Here is a 17,800-nt window from a genome sequence, read left to right on the forward strand (position 1 = left end):
TGTAATGAGAGACATTTGCAGTCGTAATGATGTAATTAGCTGTCTTCAGCTAAACTCGTGAAAGCTTTCACTTACAGGCTTAATGTTGAGACAGATATATATGCTCCGTTGAACTATGATTTATCAAGACATTTGGGCGTTGCGTACAAGCAGAAAACAGGTCTTTTTCTGTAATGTGACGCTATTGAACCTGAGGTTAGAGGTCAAATCCATTTCATTGTCTTATTAGTGCAATGAAACAAAGCAGCCTCTCTCACTAATTAATTTAGACTTTCCTGGAAGGGATCAAGACACGACAGATCTTTCAGGACCTCCGAAAGCTCTTGGTATATCGAGGGCAATCCATGGTTCCTCATTGTGTTCAGAGAAAAGTTGACCGTTGCCAGCAGGCCCCAATATCGGCCGCTCATCAGGCCAGTCACCGGGGTGAAGTGGGGCAATCGGCCAAGCGGCGTGTCTCGTGTGTCAGAGGAGTATGGTGTTTCTTGCTCGGGGGGATTCCGGCGATAATACCCGTGGTGTTGGCGGTGATGTTCCCCTGTTTCCCGGGGTAGAGGGCCGGCCACACCTCCCACACTTAGCGCCTTGAATTACACGCCCGCAAGGCGGCCGGTGTGAAGGCGGTTAAAAATAGAAAAGAACTTGAAACGCGGAGATTCACTCTCACTGTAGTGCACGAGAAACAGCTGCATCCTCTTTCTCAAAATCTCTCTTCAACTTTGAACAAAGCTAACTGAAATAAGCTGTTGCTGTTCGAATGTCCGTTACAGAATGCTTAAATACTAACAAAAGCAATTCCCAATTTCTCTCTTTAGTGTCTCCCCAGTAGGTCGGAATTAAGGTTTTGGTGTTTTTATTTTTATTTTTGAATAATTTCCCATGGGACTTCTTTGAAAGAAGTCTTTAAACTCCAGCAGCCCAAGCTTTCACAAGTCATATCCTGAGTGCAGTCATATCATAGTTGCATATCTTGTTTCAGCTCTGCACGGATGCTGAGAATTGCACCCGAGACCGGTATCGCACCACTGAGTGCCAACGCCGACAGCTTTTTTGGCACCGGGTCGAAATCCCTTTGATGCCGGCTCGGGTTCGCGCTCCTCCGGCCACCTCGGTGCCCATTTCGCCGATCGCAAAAATCTCACTTTGAGATTTTTTGGGCCAATTCTTCGATAGGCCTTGTAATTATTAACAAACTAGCGTGGTTACCTTTGGATCATCGAAGCAAAATGCAAGGCCTTGTATTTTTTAGGCATTGCATTAGCATGGTCTTTCAACAAAGTTACAAATCAAAACCATGGTTTTATTTCTTTTGCTTGAACAGTTGTAAATTGCCGGTGATGAATGACTTGAAGTAATGGATAACTCACCGTTTGAGTTAAAACCCTGATTAAGCTCTTTTTTTCAAAAGCCTAGCGCCTCTGAGTGATTCTATAGCGGCCAGACTAAGACGCAGATTACGATTGAGTTGACCTACAAAATAGTAAAAAAAAATCACGAATTGGAAACAAAAAAGGGAATTTCATTTCCAATATCTAATGAATTTTGTATGTGGAGACCTTTGTAGCCACCTGCTTTTCCCAAACGAAAAAAAAAGAAAGAACTTAGGCTTATACAGATTAAGATTTTGGAGATTCGCAGACTGAAGGCGCGGACTTGAGACTCTTTTGACCCACTAATTGCCGAAACTCATGGCGTCGGCCCCATGAAAATCCCCCGGATTTCCAACCAATTTGGAACCATCGATTCCCACATCGCATCTGTTCCGAAACCCAGATTCGAAAAAAGCTGAGAAAAACATCCCACCACGACTCTTCCTTCCCTGGTGCAGTTCGTGATGCATGTGGTAATTTTGGGGTCTCCGAACCAACACGTCAAAAAATTCCTCTTGTACCGCGCTTGATCGTTCTTTGATCCACGGTTGATGTGCCGCCCAGCACCGGGCTACGGGCCACGTCTGCGCCCGGTGAGCCTCGTAAAAAGTGAAATCTTAACTCCAGGGTCGTTACGTGTTATGACGAAAAAAATGAAATATTGACCAGATGTGAAATATAAACAAAGTATATAGTTGAATGGGAACCGGATTATTGTATTCTAGCGGTCATGAACCGTATCAAAGCAGACTTGCATCAGTCCACCGATGCTTCTTGTCAGATAAATTGGTAAAAGTTAGTACGGAAGCCCACAGGCTTCCCATTATAGCTGACGCCTGGCCGTCAGCGCACGGCCACGTACTGACAACCGGCAAAAACGAAAACCTCACTCCTTACAGTCGATTCAAACGTGGCCCGTAAAATATGCATACAAGAAAATCGAATCGCTTCAAACAATAAGTTCCAAAATCCGCGTCCAGTTAATTTACATAATTGGGGCAAATTTAGTCCATCCTGTCGAACACTGCAATCGTTTACTGTCATCCATTCAATTAAAATCTGGTCGAAGTTAACGCAAATGGGTATCTTCCCAAATTGTTAAAGTAGATACTTTTTTCAATCAACTAAAATCCTATCTACGTTGCTGAATAAGACAAGACGTCGAGAACTCATTCATCAAAAAAAACAAACTCCACTATACAAAAATAAATTAGAAAAAATCTAACTGTTTGACAATATCTTTATATTTTATTTTTATTCAGTTGATTTGGGGGAAAATTTCTATACTGCTCCCATGCATATCAATAAACAAACATTTGAAGAAATGACTGTTAAAATATATATATAAAGGGGCAGAAAATTCTCCATACCCACACTTTTGAATCATAAAACACAATTCTTGTCCAATGACATTCAACCGAAAGTGAAGAAAGCAACATAAATATAATTCCATAAATTCTGAAATAAAATATTGAAAATACTTCCAAGAGTTTGCGACACGTTGGCCAAACACAGTGCGCTTAATCTGTTGACCAAGTGTGCGTTCAGAAAGGGTCGACAGATTTCGCGCGTTGTCCCTAACTCTTGGAGGCGCACTATTGTGAATCGCCTGTATTCTCCCTTTTTATAGTTCAAAGAAAAAAAGAACCCGAAATAGGAACAAATATTTTGATTGGGCAAGTACAGAATAACACTGTCTGCTAGCTGATGGCAAGGCAGACATTTTTGACTGATTAAAGATCACGTGAAAACTAATTTGGAAAATGTGTGAAAACTTCTGCTATAGAATGTTTATGAACCACATGTGTAACGACAAAACAACATTCATTTTGATATCTCTCTCTCCTTTAATCTTAATAAGCTGCAGAGCAAAAAGGCCTTAATGGAAATAAGTCTATTTCAGTGACAAAACAACATAAAAAGTAAACTTCCCAAAGATAAATGCATCATTTGATAAAACACATAACTTGTCAAAATACTTACCAAATTTTTTGACAGTCTGGTAAAACTGATCTTGATTTTTATTCAAATCAACACAGCTATCCTCAAAGACAAGAGACTAAGTGGGAGGGTCACGCTTTCCTATAAACTACCCGATGTAGCACTCAAGCATAAGCGAACAAATTTCAAACATGGTCAGTTTATCCACAGCAGCCTTGAATCTTTTAGTAGTGTACCACCTTTGGGGGCAATTTTTCTTTTTTGGGTATATTCTTTATGTAGAATATATGATGTAGTTTTCATACCTGCTGAAGTCTGGTCGTGTACCCTGTGCCCCACGTGCTTTCTTATGAGGTCTGCCATTGGTCAACAGGAAGAAATTCATGCTGCCATCAGCGACATGCAAATGCCCTCACTTGATTGTCATTTTATGTCAGGGCTGTGGCGCCCTCTATAGTTATATAGCAATTGCGAGCATGATTCACTTTAGAACCTCAGGCTGCACCCAGAGCAAGGTCTTGGTCTTAACTCCATTGGAAATACACAGATAGGTGCTGATAACAGACGTAGCCAAAGCTCTGGAGTTCCCATATTGCACATAGCCTAAGATTGTACTGCAAGTGCAAAATTTTCCGCTATGCCACCTTCTGCATGACATCTGTCCTTTGTTGACCCATGAATCCTCCCCCCCTCTGTCATGCTGGACACTCCCCCAAATACTGAGTACCAACAAGAACCATTATGATGAATGTGGCATGCAGTGTGTCAATAGTATCTTAAATGTCTTCCAACATCTTGCACCTGTGACTGCACATCTCCTGCTCCCTCTAACAGGTGTTTTTAAGACGGCTTGAAGTGCTTCTGAAGCGGTTCCCAACATTCATTGTACCTCTTATCCACCTTATCACAGGTCAAGTTTCCCCATTTGGTGAGAGCCATGCTGAAGGAACTCTCAAACATAAATGCCTGGCAAAATAAAAAAATTGTAACATTACGAACTTTATAATTGGCTGATTGGTTGACCGGCCCTAATGCTTGTAGTTGGCTGGATTCAAACCCATGACCCTTTGATCACTGCAGCAGGCAGTGCAAATTCATTTCTTACCATGGTTCCGTCAGCCACACGTTGCGGTGTCAGTGCATCAGTGGAGGCCTTCTCAAAGCAGGCAGCATCTGGTCCATGGGGGGTCATCATGCTGTGTAGAGTCCCACCCCCTGCCTGGAACCCCTCTTCCTATGAATCAAACAAAAATGGGTTGGAAATGAAAGGATCTGAAGGTATCAGACTATTTGATGAAGGAGCAGAAACTTCTTTTGACCACGTTTTCAAGTATTTTGAAGGATTTGAGCAACTGAACAGTCTTGTAGCATTCTTTACAATTCTGAAACATAAAGTTAATTTCCTTTACACAGAGTAATTTTAATATACTCACACTCTATCTGTTGACATATAAAGAACATTTTATGGGAATTTGCAAAAGAAAAATCTTCCAAATGCCTTGGCAAATTTTTGCCCCCTTACATGTCTATTTCAAAACTCTTCTGTGAGGAAAAACTGACTTCTTAGAAAAAAAAATTAACTCACTGATATTTTCTGTTATTCTCTAGAGGGAAAAACAGTTTGGCTGAACCCTTAAATGCCACAAACAACACCATTGCGACTAACAGCTCTGAACAGCAGAGGATAATGGAGCAATAAAGCTAATCAAACAATCGTTGCCCTCCAAGGGCAAGACATTACGCACCATCACCATTGATGGAATGTGGAGATAAGCTGGCCAAAAGGGTCAGGGTACAGTTCTAAATTCAACAGCACCAAATAGCTAGAATTCCTATATTGGGCGCAATATTAAAACTGAAATACATCAAACGATGCCTGCAAATATCAAAACAACAAATTATGAAATTTCTTCACTTGGGTTTTATCACAGCTCACCTTTGCTTCATATCTGCCTTTGATAAGTCCCATGAACTCGCTCATGCAGTTGCCTATGAAATGTAAAAGACAAGTTTGACGTACAAAATCTAAAATAAGATGTACTCGCTCAATTAGATCATTGAGAAGGGTTTATTAGACTAATTTCTTCTTCAGCAAAGGTAAAACTTAAAATTGGTTGGGGGGGGAAATCACACACATTCCATTGCCTTGGCTTTATGCATTCAAGTGACTTGTGGGGTAGACCATATTTGATGAAGTGGCTGTGGCTTACAATCACACACGAGTCTATGGGAAGTGGCAGCAGTCACTACCTAGTGGCTAGCCATATGCATGCATGCTGTTTCTAGCCATAGCTGAGTGATTATGACGCAGCTGTTTGGAGTAATACTGACGGTGGTAGTAGGGCGGCCTGAAGGTGTGCTCCTGCACAGACCAACGCGGAGGGAAGATGACGAAGTCCGCGACAGCCACACCAGGCTTATTGGATTGACAGGTCAGGACGGTGAATATGGACGGGTCCTGTGGGTGAGCAAACAAGAGAGGCAATCGTGGGTGAATGCTTGTCTTCCATGTTCAAGACTACAGTTCCTGTCACAGTCACTGCATTCTGGAACAGTCACATACTTTAACCCCTTAACGCCGGTAGACGGCAAACGCCGCGGCTCTGTGGGAGGATTAGTGCTGTATTTCATCATGCACCTGCAGTTTCAATGTGGGCCTGCTGCTGGACAAGGCTTTGCATACTGGGAATACAGCAGCCCAGCAGTCGTGGTCAAAAGAGTCCCGGTGTGAAGGGGTCAATCACAAGGTCATCAGGACTTCACAAATTACCTTGTCATAAAAGAGACCTCAGATTATCTGTACTGGAAAATGAACGATTTGGGGATCTAACAGTTAGCTTGTTAGAAGCAGGATCGTGTATTAACAATGCTCTTGGCATTGCTGTTGGAATGGACTGGATGTTGCCTCCTTATGCTGTCCTTTGAGTGCTTGCATTTCATAAATTGAAAATGTTGACATGAGTCTTTTTTTAGCTTTGGACTTACAGCATGATCGAATGCCACCGCATTGATCACCATGAAGTTATCCAGATCATACTTGTAGGGGCAGTAGTTACCATGCCAGGCCACAACGTCAAACGGCGAGTGGTCCTGCTTGGCAGCGAAGAGTTTGCCCTGGTACTTAGAGATGACGGTGTAGTCACACAGACGGTCTTCATACCAGGCTGCTGGTGTTAGGAAGTCTCGAGGATTGGCGAGCCCATTAGCACCTAAAACAACGAAACAAAATGATCCAATCAAACTGTTTGCCAAGGAAATTGCCTAGATCCTTCAAGTCCTCTTGCACCCAAGGGCACATCTTTGTATTTCAACCTTCGAAGTGTCTCAAGCTCCATATACAGTCAACCATAACTCAATTCTACCTTCCTAAATAGCTACGACAAATTCTCCAGAACCACTTCCTCAGTATAATATACCAGTTCATCTTTAGGAAGAAACCACCTGCATATTGATTGCAAAAATCGATATCAGTTTATAAAAATCAGCTACTTCCACTTTACCAATGGGTCCCAGGTCAGGGAGCGTGAAGTGACCACTGAAGACCTCCAAGATATAGCCGCGCGATGGCTCAGTCACCGCAATGCTGAATCGCATCCCTTGCTACAGAAATGTTATTAATAAGACTGTTGACACAGAAGCTGTAGCGTAGGTAAACGTATTTTTGAACAAAAAAATTTGATTTGCTATAAACAGTAAATACACATTTATATCATCTTTCCTTATTCAATTTTTTTTTTTCCAAGAAGGAAATATGGGAAAGACGTGTCTGACCTGGATGACGCAGATTTCATTTGGAGCCACCGTCATCCGTCCAAACTCTGTATGGATCATCAATGTACCCTGTTGGGGAACTGACATCCCAAATAAACACGATCAACTAATGAGTTGGGAACCCTGTGTTTTGGATTGTGTTTTAGTTCTGCATCTTGATTAAGTTTTACATATATTTTACAATATTTGAATGCCAGACACCAAACTTACCAATCAAGAAGTCTCCATCTGAATCGTAGAAACACCTGTGGTAAAGAAATTTTTATGAATTAGTGGGTACTAGAAGTTAAATCGAAAGTAATTTTTGAAGTGTTGCATTTTCACTTCATGAGATGAACATTTGATACTGTAAAGTAAACTTTCTCTTTTGTGGGGCAGAGTAAAAGGGAAGCACTACAACAAACGTTAGAGCTGACAACTCACTTGTTTCCCATGGAGGCATTGCAGGCGTATATATGTATGGCTAGGCCATTACGACTCTTACAATCTCCAGCACCACAAACTGTGCTCAAACCCTGCATACGACAACAAAAACACAAGTCAAAGTAGGGCTGAGTTCATTCAAATAATTCACTATTCGAATATTCAACCTTCAATTCGGTCATACCGGCCAGCAGATTGTTGATGGAAAAAACCATATACAAAAGCAGTTGCAATAACGGACACAATTGTACATTATAATCACTATAATAGATTTTCATGTCTACCAGTATCTCCAGCCACAATTTAACAAGATTTAAGAGACAAACAATAATTCTTTTCCTGTTGAAAATGTATATTCCATTTAAAGTTTTTAATGAATAATCTTCTTTTCAAATTGTGAGGTTTTTGTCACTTTTCATTTAAATTTACTTGGAACAAGCCTCTATATTGCAGTTTTTCTCATTTAAAACAAAAGAAAATTCTCCTTTCTTTTTAATTGATTTAGCATTTGAATATTCAAATTTGAAAAATAATATTTGAATATTTGATGATCGATCAAATATTCGGTTATTCAGCACAGTCTTCAAGAAAAGATGCAGCTGTAGCTCTGGAAGCCTGCTTTAGACCCAGCCTTAAAAAAATGTCTACGCTCCAAGAAATTTTGCCCCTGGTATTGCCAAAGTGTAGTGACCAAAATATTTTGAGGAAGGTTTTAGCCTGCGAAACCGTAATCTGACAAAACAGTGCTGACCAAACAGCCTTTCTGTGACTTAAAATTTCAAGTCAATGTAAATAATGTTGTCCGATTTTCAACAGAATAGCTCTTTACCTCAACAAAGTCTACACTTGCAAACGCAGGGTCAGGAATTGCAAATGGATGCCAACGCATCTGGGAAAAGAATAAAATGTTATATTTTTACAGATGCCTTTAATATAAATAGCTGTATCATTTATTGGTTTGAGACCCATGACAATAGCCACTGTTAATGAACTCCAAGCATAATACAGATACCAATCAAATGATTATGACGGATTAATACTCGTTTTCATTATAAATATTCTGACAGAAACATGGTAGGATTGGCAGCTACATGAACTGAAGGAGGACAAAACCACCACACTGTAAACTTTCACGGATGTTGCCTGACCAGTTTGAAGGGGAGGGGTGGGCATTGGGGTTCACAGAGTAGGTAGGAACGGACAACATCTTACAATGGAGGGGTTGGGTTGGGCTGAGGGAGGAAGGTTCTCACCGTGACACACCCCTCCACATTCCCTCCCCCCCTTTCTGTACCTGATTTGGATCTGGATGCCACTCGTCCCAGGCATGCGTCAGATTGCCCTGTGGTACTGGCTCAAATCGGCTGTGGAGGACAGAGGGTCGGATGCGGTACAGCCAGGTTCGCTTGTTGTGCACCCGAGGTGCCGTGAAGGCCGTGCCGGACAGCTGCTCGGCATAAAGGCCATAAGCACACTTCTGAGGGTTGTTCTAGGGAAATCATCACACGCAAATCTTTCTTTGAATAAAATACCTCATGAATCATATAGTCAACTATCAATTTATTAGTAAAGAGCATTTTATAAAATAGCTAAACTACATGTAGGCCTAAGTGAAAGTAAAACCTCTGCTGAGGCACACTTCTGCGATTCCAAATCATTTCAACTCCTCAAGGAGTGGTTAAACTAACTAAAAATGTACAGCTGCAGACAGAGATAGAGTTGAAAGTTTCAATACAGGCTCACATGCATGAACTTGAGAAGAAATCTTTTGGTTTTTTGGGTAAGGTGGTTGTTTTTTTTACCTGGCCTTTTGGCAGAGCATTCGGGCATCGGGGATCTTCTGAGGCAAATTCATTGCCAAATCCACTCAGGTATTGGAATACCTTGATGAACAAACAAAATCATGAAAAACAAAAGCACAAATATGATACATGAATAATTTATGCATAAAACATGATTGTAAATACCAAAACATGATAAAATTAAACATGAGGTAACAACTGACTAGACCTACTGTGCGGTTATTTTCTCCAAATTCTGAGGACTCATCACAATTTACTTTCAGCATGTCATGCATATTCTCCAATGTCATTCGTAATGACTTAAACTGGGTGTCAAACATCGGGTATCTTTCCGTGTTAAAATTAGACTAGGTTCGTGCTGTACATGTTCTGGGAACAGCGTGATGTGTCAATAACACGTGTAACGTGAGGCCAAAGTTTCCTTTGGCTTCAACCTAACTGTTGTGTTACTGTTTAATGTCAGCCTATTTCTGATCTTTTTTTTGATAGTGTTGAACAAGAGTAGTGATAACAGAAAACTCCACATTCCAGCAGAGCACCAACAATTTCCTGTTCAAAATGTCACCTCAAGACTACATGAAAGAAGCATTGCAGGTCGGTGTTCAGTTTCAAGGAATAAAACCTCAAAAATCAAAGTAAATCGACAACGTTTACAAACCTCAGGTTTCTTGTGATCGGCCATATTTGCCATGCTTGCGTGTTACGTCTGTAGCTGTGTGAGTGCATGCGTGATGACCGTGGTGACCTCTACCGGTAGACAGTTCGCATGCATGCACCATGATTGGTCTTAAAAGTGGGCTTGACTAGAGGTGTGTTGAAGGGGGAGGGTGCCCTTAAGTTGGCGCATAGGTGGCCGGGGGGGGTTAAGGTGGGACTAATCAATTAAACGTGGTTGTCTACTACCTCCACTAATTAGTGGGGAGAAATCTGTCAGGTTGTGCGTGATTTTTTGCTGTTGGATGTGGGTTATTTCTTAGGGGGTGGAGTGAGGTGGGGTGGGAGGCAGGGACTTCGGGTAAGGGATGACCTTCACAAGTTTTAAGTCTTTCTGCCCCCCCCCATAACAGGTGTTACCCGTAGTATGATGATATGCTAATCTATGACAATGATGATGAATAATGTACATGAATTAATACATACGAACATGCTGCTTTCCCCAGCATGCCGCGTGCCCAGCCCCATTTTTAAACAAGCATTTTTAGTCTGTTAGTGTTGATTTTAACTATGGTACATGTAGGTTTTATTTATTTCTTATTTATTTATTCATTCATTTAGTTATGTATTTCTTTATCTATGCTTATACTGATGTACAGCGCCTGGAAGCAGCTTGATGGTTTGGGCGCTTTATAAATGTCAATTATTATTATTTATTATTTTTGTCGCTGAGGGCAGTATATAGCTTACGCAGATCTAGATGCGCTTAAATTCTTTACGGCGCCGTCACTGTTACGTCGTCTCACGAGCGATGTGCCGCGTTGCCACGCCGTGCACGTGTCATTGGTTGTAACGTTGAAGAAGTCACACTAATTCTCACTAAAATCGGACAAAATGGGAGATGACCTAGGCGACGAATGGTGGTTGGATGATGCTAAGAAATCGTCAGACACAAGCAGTGATGAAGACGAAAATAGAGGCAAGTGATCCACATGCACAAATGAGTGAGGGCGCTGTTCATTTAGGAACTCATTTGCTCTAGCTCTCTATTTAACTTCCAATTTCAATTTTTTTTTTAATTTCAAGTGAAGCCAATATTTACTTCATTGAAATAAGGCACGAATAAGAAAAAAGATTTCACGAAAATGTGGATTTCAAGCAAGTTTTCAGTCAAAATCCACACTCTTTTTGTGTACAAAAAAATCACAGTTTGCTCTGCATCACACATCTACAAAAAATGTCCCAAAACATCTCAAAATAGCCCTACTTTAAATCAGTATTTCTTTGCTTTGCAGGCACCGATGGAATCCAAACTTATATCAAAATGTTTCTCATGACCTCCTCTCCAAGATCAAGTCCAAAAGAAAACAGAAAAAATGGTTGGAAAATTTATGAGCCTATATTGCAGCATTTTCCTGAACATGCGTCAACTGTAGCAAACTGTGGGGCTCGTCGTCGGCCACGCTCCCACTCTACAGTTCTGGGGGTACGGTAACTAACAACACGGCCCTGGCGCAACTTAAAATTGCTTTATCTTTTATATAGTTTTAACCTTGATGAAGAACTAATTTTGTTCCTCTGTTTTTCTCAAACAGTGAAAGGAACTGCAAAAGGTAGGATTACGCAGTCTGATAAAACTGAGTTTTCCAAAGTATCACCAACAAAAAGGAAAGCAGAGGAAGACGTATTAAGCCAGAAGAAAACGAAAAGGAAACGTCGAACTAAAGTAAGAATGCATTTGTTGATCCTGCCTAGTCATGTCAGATCTATTGCATGTATTTCCTTTGAGTTTACATTTCATGGACGATGGGGTGCCGGAGCAAATCCGATCTATGCATTGTTAACGCTTACTTTTTATTAAGAACATGTTAAAAGCATATTTTGGTCAAAATTGTCCTCAGTAATGTTTCCTATAATTCTATTATATTCCAAGGTAATTGCATTTGGGGAGGATTTTAATATTCTCTTCTGTCGTTTATTTTCCTAATGACTTTCAGCAAAAAATTAGTGAGCATCTCTCTAAAAGTGCACCCATGCCGGCGACAGTGGGGGATGTGATGGCGAAAATGGAGCAACACTTTAAGGAGAAACTGTCTCCTGTTGAGCTTGATGATCTTCAACTGAATGGTAAAACAATTTTCTATGATTGAAGAAGTCACAAAGCATTACGTTTGTACCATCTGGAATCTTAGATTGGGGCTTTGAGTGTGTGAATTTTACTTGAAATAATGACGATCCCAGTATAGCAAGTATTTGTGGATGAGTTAATCTCCATGCATAAAGTTTTAACAATTTATTTTCAATTAGTTTGTTTCTAAAATGTTTAGGAATTACGTGTTTGATTTTGGTTTGTCTTATCCCTCATGAAAATGTTTTCTTTTTCACCATACATCAAAAAAGACGCAAATTGTAGGAATTGTTTCTGCATTTCCTTATGGGCTTTGGACCTCCCTCTTCTTGGAAATGTTTGGAAACATAACATCACAATATTGTTTGTCCATCCTAACTGCAGAAGGAATTTTCCTCTTTTGTTTAACTCACAACCTTCGCCTTTTTCACCGATGACAGATTAATCTTGTCCTTTTTCTACAGAATCCCACTTTCTGTCACCCAACCTTTCCTCTCAGCCTCTGTCTACCTACCTGGAGTCTGCCATTCTGAACTGGCGGAGAGATATTGAGGCAAAGCGACCGAAAGCCGCCAAGACCTGCCTCCTGCTTCTGCTTACTGCGTCAGCCAGGAGGGCGGTGGATCTCAACCGAGAGGCGGCCGCATTCAAGGGCAAGCAGTGCGTCGGCGCCAAACTGTTCTCCAAGCACATGAAGGTAAAACAAAACCAGACCTGTACTGTCTGGACTGCGTCCTACCTGGGGCACTATGCAAACCAGCTGTCAGACTCACCGCATTTTTCCAACTCTAAATTTTCTGTCTGGCACTGGTTTCATCTTATGCCTCAGAGTCAGTTCTGGCCAGGGGCATAGGGAAGGCATTTTCTTTGGGGGGGGGGCCAGTACCAGAGTCAATTTGCCGACTTGTGACTTATTTGCCAACCTCGTGTCATATAAAATAGAAATCCCAGGTACACTACATTTCACGCTTCAGGGGTAATGCTGATGGCCAAGGTATATCATTTATGTTGGATTCATTTGCTGACCAAAGCCCTATTTGCCAAATAAATTAATTATTGGGGGTAGCGCACCCCCAGCTTCCCCTGCCATTGCTATGACCCTGGTTCTGGTTGCAATGTGGTGAAAGTAACATTTTACTCCAATTAGGCATGTACCACCACTGTAGCATTTCCCTCTGCCAGTGACACACAGTGGACAAAATCCACCTCCACTGCCCTTTGCCCTCAAGTCAAAGCATCATGTTGAGCCTAATAATCTCTCTGTCCTGGCCTCAGATCCAAGATCAGGCAGATTTCTTGGCCAAGAACCGAGTTCAGTTTGCAGTGGGGACGCCCAACCGAATCGCCGCCCTGCTCCAGCAAGATGTGCTGAACCTCGCAGGCACCCGATACCTCGTCCTCGACTGGAACTGGCGTGACGTGAAGTTCAAACGCATGTGCGATATCCCCGAACTCAAGACGGACTTGTTTGGGCTGTTTGAGAAGTACGTCATCCCTCAAGCCAAGACTGGAGACAGACTGAAAATTGGAATATTTTAACAGGAACACTTTTGAAGCTTGATGGAAATACTACTGGAGGAAGGATAGTGATTAATCTGGAACAAGTTTCTCATTTGGCCCTGATTTAATTATCAAGTTGGCCACGCATACACTCACTGTGGGCTGTACATGTGTGCTTACATATATTCTCATATTTTTGATCAATAAAATTGTATATTCATGATGAAATGCTGTTACTGTTTTGTATATTGTACCTGGGTAAAAGTGGGCTTTGATTTGGAGTTGCCCAGAAAATGGGTTTTTTTCTCCATTTCCCAACTAAATTATAAATTCTTGTTGAATTGTCGTATTTATGGAAATTATTCTCAAGGATTGAAGTTTGGCTGGGGTAGGGAGGGAGTTGAGGGAACTTCCAACACGGTTGTGAGAGCAAAGTATTTCTGGTTTAAATTGTTTTTTGTGTGTTTCATTTTCTGACGGTTAACTGGACAATTTGGGTGATTCACAATAGTGCGCCTCCGAGAGTTTGCAACACGTTGGCCAATCAAAACGCACAAAATCTGTCAACCCTTTAGAAACGCGTATTGTGTCGACATATTTCGCGAATTGTGATTGGGCAATGCACTGTTCTGAAATGTCCATATTACTGTACAATTAATTTGCTAAATAAAAACAAGATTCATGGAATCGTTTCTCCAAGAATACATAAACCTTAGAAAAATTTAATTCCAGAAAGCTTAGAGTTCTGGCTTAAGGTTTTTCCTTTGCTGTTCGGAGTGGCAAGAGGTAGATTAGATGGCATAAGCATCCTAACTGTGTAAAACGGCTTGTGTCTTAACAGCTACGACCCTCAGAAATACTTGTTTGTTGGTAGTGAGAATACATCCCTTCGCCTGACTCCGCCCACTGTTTTCTCTTTCGATGTTATATAGCGCCCTCTATTGTTGAAAGTTTACGACGAGCACTACACTTTGAGTAGCATTCTCCTCGTAGAATTCTTTCTCATTTTCGAACCCTGGTGGACAGTACTGAAATTTGTGCATTTTGCGTTCGTGTTGCTGAGCTTTTGCGGCTGTCAATTCTTTCCAAAGTGAGTAGTTTTGAACTTCAGTTTCTGTGTACTAGTATTTAAAATTCTGTCAATCACGTTTTCAAATGATATAGGCCCACACTGTCATCACTGGTCATGACTGTGGAACTCGACTAGGCCTTGGCCTAGGCCCTAGCGCCTCTTTTTTTTCAGACAAGTCTCATAGGTTTGTGCACAGGGCATCAAGTATGTGTTGTCCATCTGTGGAACTGTTTCTGAATTGATTTTGGCAAAAGTTGAGTTTAGCATGAAAACCTGCTTCATCACCAAACTGCATGTTGTTCTTTCCAAGGAATACCTCAAAATAGAATTCAAGGCAACAGAGAGGGGAAATTGCAATTATGTCAGAGGTCAAGGATGTGGCTACATCAGTTCGATCGCCTCGGACAGAAGTCTTCAATTTTGGACCATGGGCTATCACATCAACGAAGGGACACATATTGAAATCTTTGCAACTGGAGAGGTCTGTAGTAAAGAAATGTGCAGACTGGACTTCCATCAGTCTCTGGAATTACCTGTAGGCAAAATGTCTATTTAAATTTTGTGATAATCTTGAACTTAATTCTCTGAACACGAAAATGTTACACCTGTTGCTATATGCAGAATATACCAAACTGTGTTATGTACTATCAAACCACATGAATACCCAAAATTAATTATGTCTTCTTGCAAAAATGTGGAGGAAAGGATAAAAGGCAAATAAAAATTGATATTGAATCATAAAAAGAATAAACCCTAACCATTCTGAATCCAACAAGCATGTGTATGATTTCAATGGGAGTTAGGGTTTAAGTTCATATTCAACTCTTCTTGGCTGATGTAGGTATCATCAAGAACTGGAGCTGCCTCAGTTGCCCGAGATGATCTTTGGAGACAATGTGCTGAGGATCATGAACGTTGGTGGTTATGGCATTGAGTTCAATGCATTCGACTCCTTGAAACGTGTTGACGCTCACAATGACCCCATCAAAGTTGCCGCCGCACAGAAGTGGCAAGAGGCAAGGTGTGTGGTAAGGGTGTGGAGACTTGGACTGTGTCCAGATCGATCAGCTGTGGCTCAGAGAAACACATGCCTATGGGAAATGGCTACTGCTGCTTGCCCAGTGGCTTCCATTGGAGCAGGTGTTGTTCCCAGCAGTAGCCACAACTTTTGGACATAGCACAGTCAGTAATCTTCCTACCTCATTGTCTGCATTGTTCAAAATCCTTTTGATAGTTCACTTCCAAAAGACTGTGTTTGCTGTTCAACATTTTCTTACGACGTAAGTGATAGCTTTTTGTATAGTAATGAAAGAACTTTTTCATTCTGAGTAACAGCTCTGGTTGGTAGAGGGTTTAACAGATGAGCAGATCTGTATTCATGAGGAGCTCTTGACTAATCTCAAACCTGTTTTTGTTTTCTGGACATTGTTCAGAAGCGACTGCGAGTTCATCAAGAAGGTTGTCAAGCCCTTTGACTGGACTTTCACCACGGACTACAAGGGAACTCTCCTTGGAGACTTACAGGTGACTTTCATCAACAATTACTAATCTAATTCGACAGTGAATTGCGTTTATACCAAGGCTTTTTCCTTATTGGGACTGTTATCCTCAATAGAGGTCTTTCTTTTAGCCCAGTTGGCCGTTTCAAGTCATTTCAACAGCTGTGGAGAATTGGAAGTGATAGTTGTGTTCATGTGTCACTATACAGGAATCCTCAACGGATCAAAGGATAAACATGGAGAAGCTGAAAGTGCGAGAGAAGATCCACTTCTACGAGGAGATGACCCTGTTTGAAGATGAGCTCGCTGACAATGGCTGTGCATCGCTCATAGTGAAAATGGTAAGATATGTCTCCATGCAGTCCTGTGTAAAACGAACACTGTACATTGTCTCTTCTTTCAATGTGTGAATTTTTTTGTGATTTTTCCCGACTCAGAGAGTTATGCAGTCCTGTTTCTTCATTTTGCTGAGGTTCTTTCTTCGCGTGGATGATGTTCTGATCAGGATCAACGATACCAGAATCTACCATGAGGTAAGGTTAAGATTGTCTTCGGTCTTCCTATACCCATCCAAAGCCATCAAGTTTTATAAATTTTGATGGATTGGGAATTTGTCCTTCTGATGTGCTTTGATGTAGACCTAGGGAAACCAAACTCTACCATGTAAGTCGTGTGTGTGACGTATCTTACAATATCAAACAAATTTTCCACACTTTTAGCCTTGCAACGAGGAATTTCACTATTTTTGACTTACAGTATGGACACTTGGTTCATCGAGTTGAGATTTGAAATTCATTGTGCCCACCAATTTTGCCCTTTCAACAATTTAAATTTGGTTTCGTTGCAGGCTGGGGCAAGTTACATCCTTCGGGAGTTCACTTCAAGAGAAAAGAGCATATCGGACCTGAAAGTTGAACCGTCGCTTTACACGAACCCAACCGAGATAGCTGAACACCTGAATGTCACAGTTGAACAGTTTGACCGAATAGACTTCCCGGCAATCGACAGTGAAATGACGTGACAAACGAAATTAGTGATTCCTCTCCAGATTTTTGTGAATTCTAATAGAAGTTTTTAGATTTCAGAAATTATGTGCCAAGGGAGAAGGCAGCCTAACTGCATCAAGCACAGGTTGTTGAGGGCGCTTCACTTTACTCACAGTCAGAGCTGCCATGGCGTCATTGTGTCCGATGCGAGCTAGATGCTTATTGATCTGCAGAAATTTAATGCCTGCTTAATGTGATAACTTGTGAATGTTGTCATAGCATACACTTTCCATTTTTTTTTAAACGTTAATGGCGCATTTGTCATATTGGTTTTTGGCCCGGGAATATCTGAGGCAGTTGGATAATTCTACACTCCTTCAAATTAATAATGGAGAAGGCATTCTGGAAAAAGGCACAGTGTGTTGAAATTAAACCCATAATGACCAGACTTACGACTTAATTTGTCACCGATGTGTGTATATGAGATATTAGAGTGCATATATTAGACGCTTCTCTTTTTCTGTTGATTTTAGACTTTGTGAATGTCTTACAAACCATGCAACACTGTCTTGAATACCCATGGACAATGAACTATCAGACTGAATTCAAGAATGTGTCATATGTCATGTCTAATAAAATATCAATTCCGACAAA

General features: G+C 41.1%; 3 protein-coding genes across 6 annotated transcripts in view; 2 read left to right on the forward strand and 1 right to left on the reverse strand.

The window, feature by feature from the left end:
- LOC110978877 (protein CMSS1-like) overlaps positions 1-13,817 on the forward strand; it is a 53,606-nt gene extending 39,789 nt beyond the window's left edge. For 2 of the 3 annotated variants that reach the window (XM_087146917.1, XM_087146916.1), the window contains exons 2-6: positions 9,797-9,901; positions 11,557-11,687; positions 11,959-12,088; positions 12,554-12,786; positions 13,365-13,817. In XM_087146917.1, coding sequence (XP_087003043.1) covers positions 9,797-9,901; positions 11,557-11,687; positions 11,959-12,088; positions 12,554-12,786; positions 13,365-13,628 — 863 coding nt within the window. In that variant the 3' untranslated portion in view covers positions 13,629-13,817. Of the gene's footprint in view, positions 1-9,796; positions 9,902-10,705; positions 10,941-11,556; positions 11,688-11,958; positions 12,089-12,553; positions 12,787-13,364 lie in introns of those variants that run through there. The other variant, XM_022234197.2, reaches the window with a different exon arrangement.
- LOC110978890 (homogentisate 1,2-dioxygenase-like) lies at positions 2,599-10,077 on the reverse strand. Of its 2 annotated transcripts, XM_022234214.2 has the most exons (13): positions 9,966-10,077; positions 9,308-9,388; positions 8,800-8,994; positions 8,335-8,394; positions 7,506-7,597; positions 7,293-7,327; positions 7,083-7,162; positions 6,812-6,911; positions 6,297-6,520; positions 5,643-5,769; positions 5,248-5,300; positions 4,417-4,545; positions 2,599-4,277 (listed from the first exon to the last, which is right to left on the reverse strand). In XM_022234214.2, exons 1-13 carry the CDS (start codon positions 9,996-9,998, stop codon positions 4,152-4,154), a joined length of 1,335 nt encoding a protein of 444 aa, XP_022089906.2. In that variant the 5' UTR covers positions 9,999-10,077; the 3' UTR covers positions 2,599-4,151. The 2 variants fall into 2 exon arrangements, 1 of the variants encoding a protein (XP_022089906.2); XR_015427892.1 differs by lacking the exon at positions 2,599-4,277 and having other exon boundaries at positions 4,479-4,545; positions 5,522-5,769.
- A 703-nt stretch (positions 13,818-14,520) lies between the features above and the next one.
- tiprl (TOR signaling pathway regulator) lies at positions 14,521-17,800 on the forward strand. Its single transcript, XM_022234202.2, has 7 exons — positions 14,521-14,679; positions 14,972-15,142; positions 15,503-15,682; positions 16,095-16,185; positions 16,370-16,501; positions 16,598-16,693; positions 17,008-17,800. Exons 2-7 carry the CDS (start codon positions 15,021-15,023, stop codon positions 17,179-17,181), a joined length of 795 nt encoding a protein of 264 aa, XP_022089894.1. The 5' UTR covers positions 14,521-14,679; positions 14,972-15,020; the 3' UTR covers positions 17,182-17,800.

This window comes from Acanthaster planci, linkage group LG15 (assembly GCF_054643075.1).
Source record: "Acanthaster planci isolate LZ-2023a linkage group LG15, COTS_SCS, whole genome shotgun sequence".
In the NCBI taxonomy this organism is placed as follows: domain Eukaryota; kingdom Metazoa; phylum Echinodermata; class Asteroidea; order Valvatida; family Acanthasteridae; genus Acanthaster; species Acanthaster planci.

Coding starts and splice junctions, on each gene's coding strand:
- LOC110978890 (XM_022234214.2), bottom strand. CDS start 9,998: ATGGCAAATATGGCCGATCACAAGAAACCTGAG. Junction 8,395..8,799: donor GGCATCCAGATCCAAATCAG/GTACAGAAAGGG, acceptor TTCTTTTCCCAG/ATGCGTTGGCATCCATTTGC. Junction 6,912..7,082: donor ATGAAATCTGCGTCATCCAG/GTCAGACACGTC, acceptor ACATTTCTGTAG/CAAGGGATGCGATTCAGCAT.
- tiprl (XM_022234202.2), top strand. CDS start 15,021: ATGTCAGAGGTCAAGGATGTGGCTACATCAGTTCGATCGCCTCGGACA. Junction 15,143..15,502: donor AAATCTTTGCAACTGGAGAG/GTCTGTAGTAAA, acceptor TGGCTGATGTAG/GTATCATCAAGAACTGGAGC. Junction 16,694..17,007: donor ATACCAGAATCTACCATGAG/GTAAGGTTAAGA, acceptor GTTTCGTTGCAG/GCTGGGGCAAGTTACATCCT.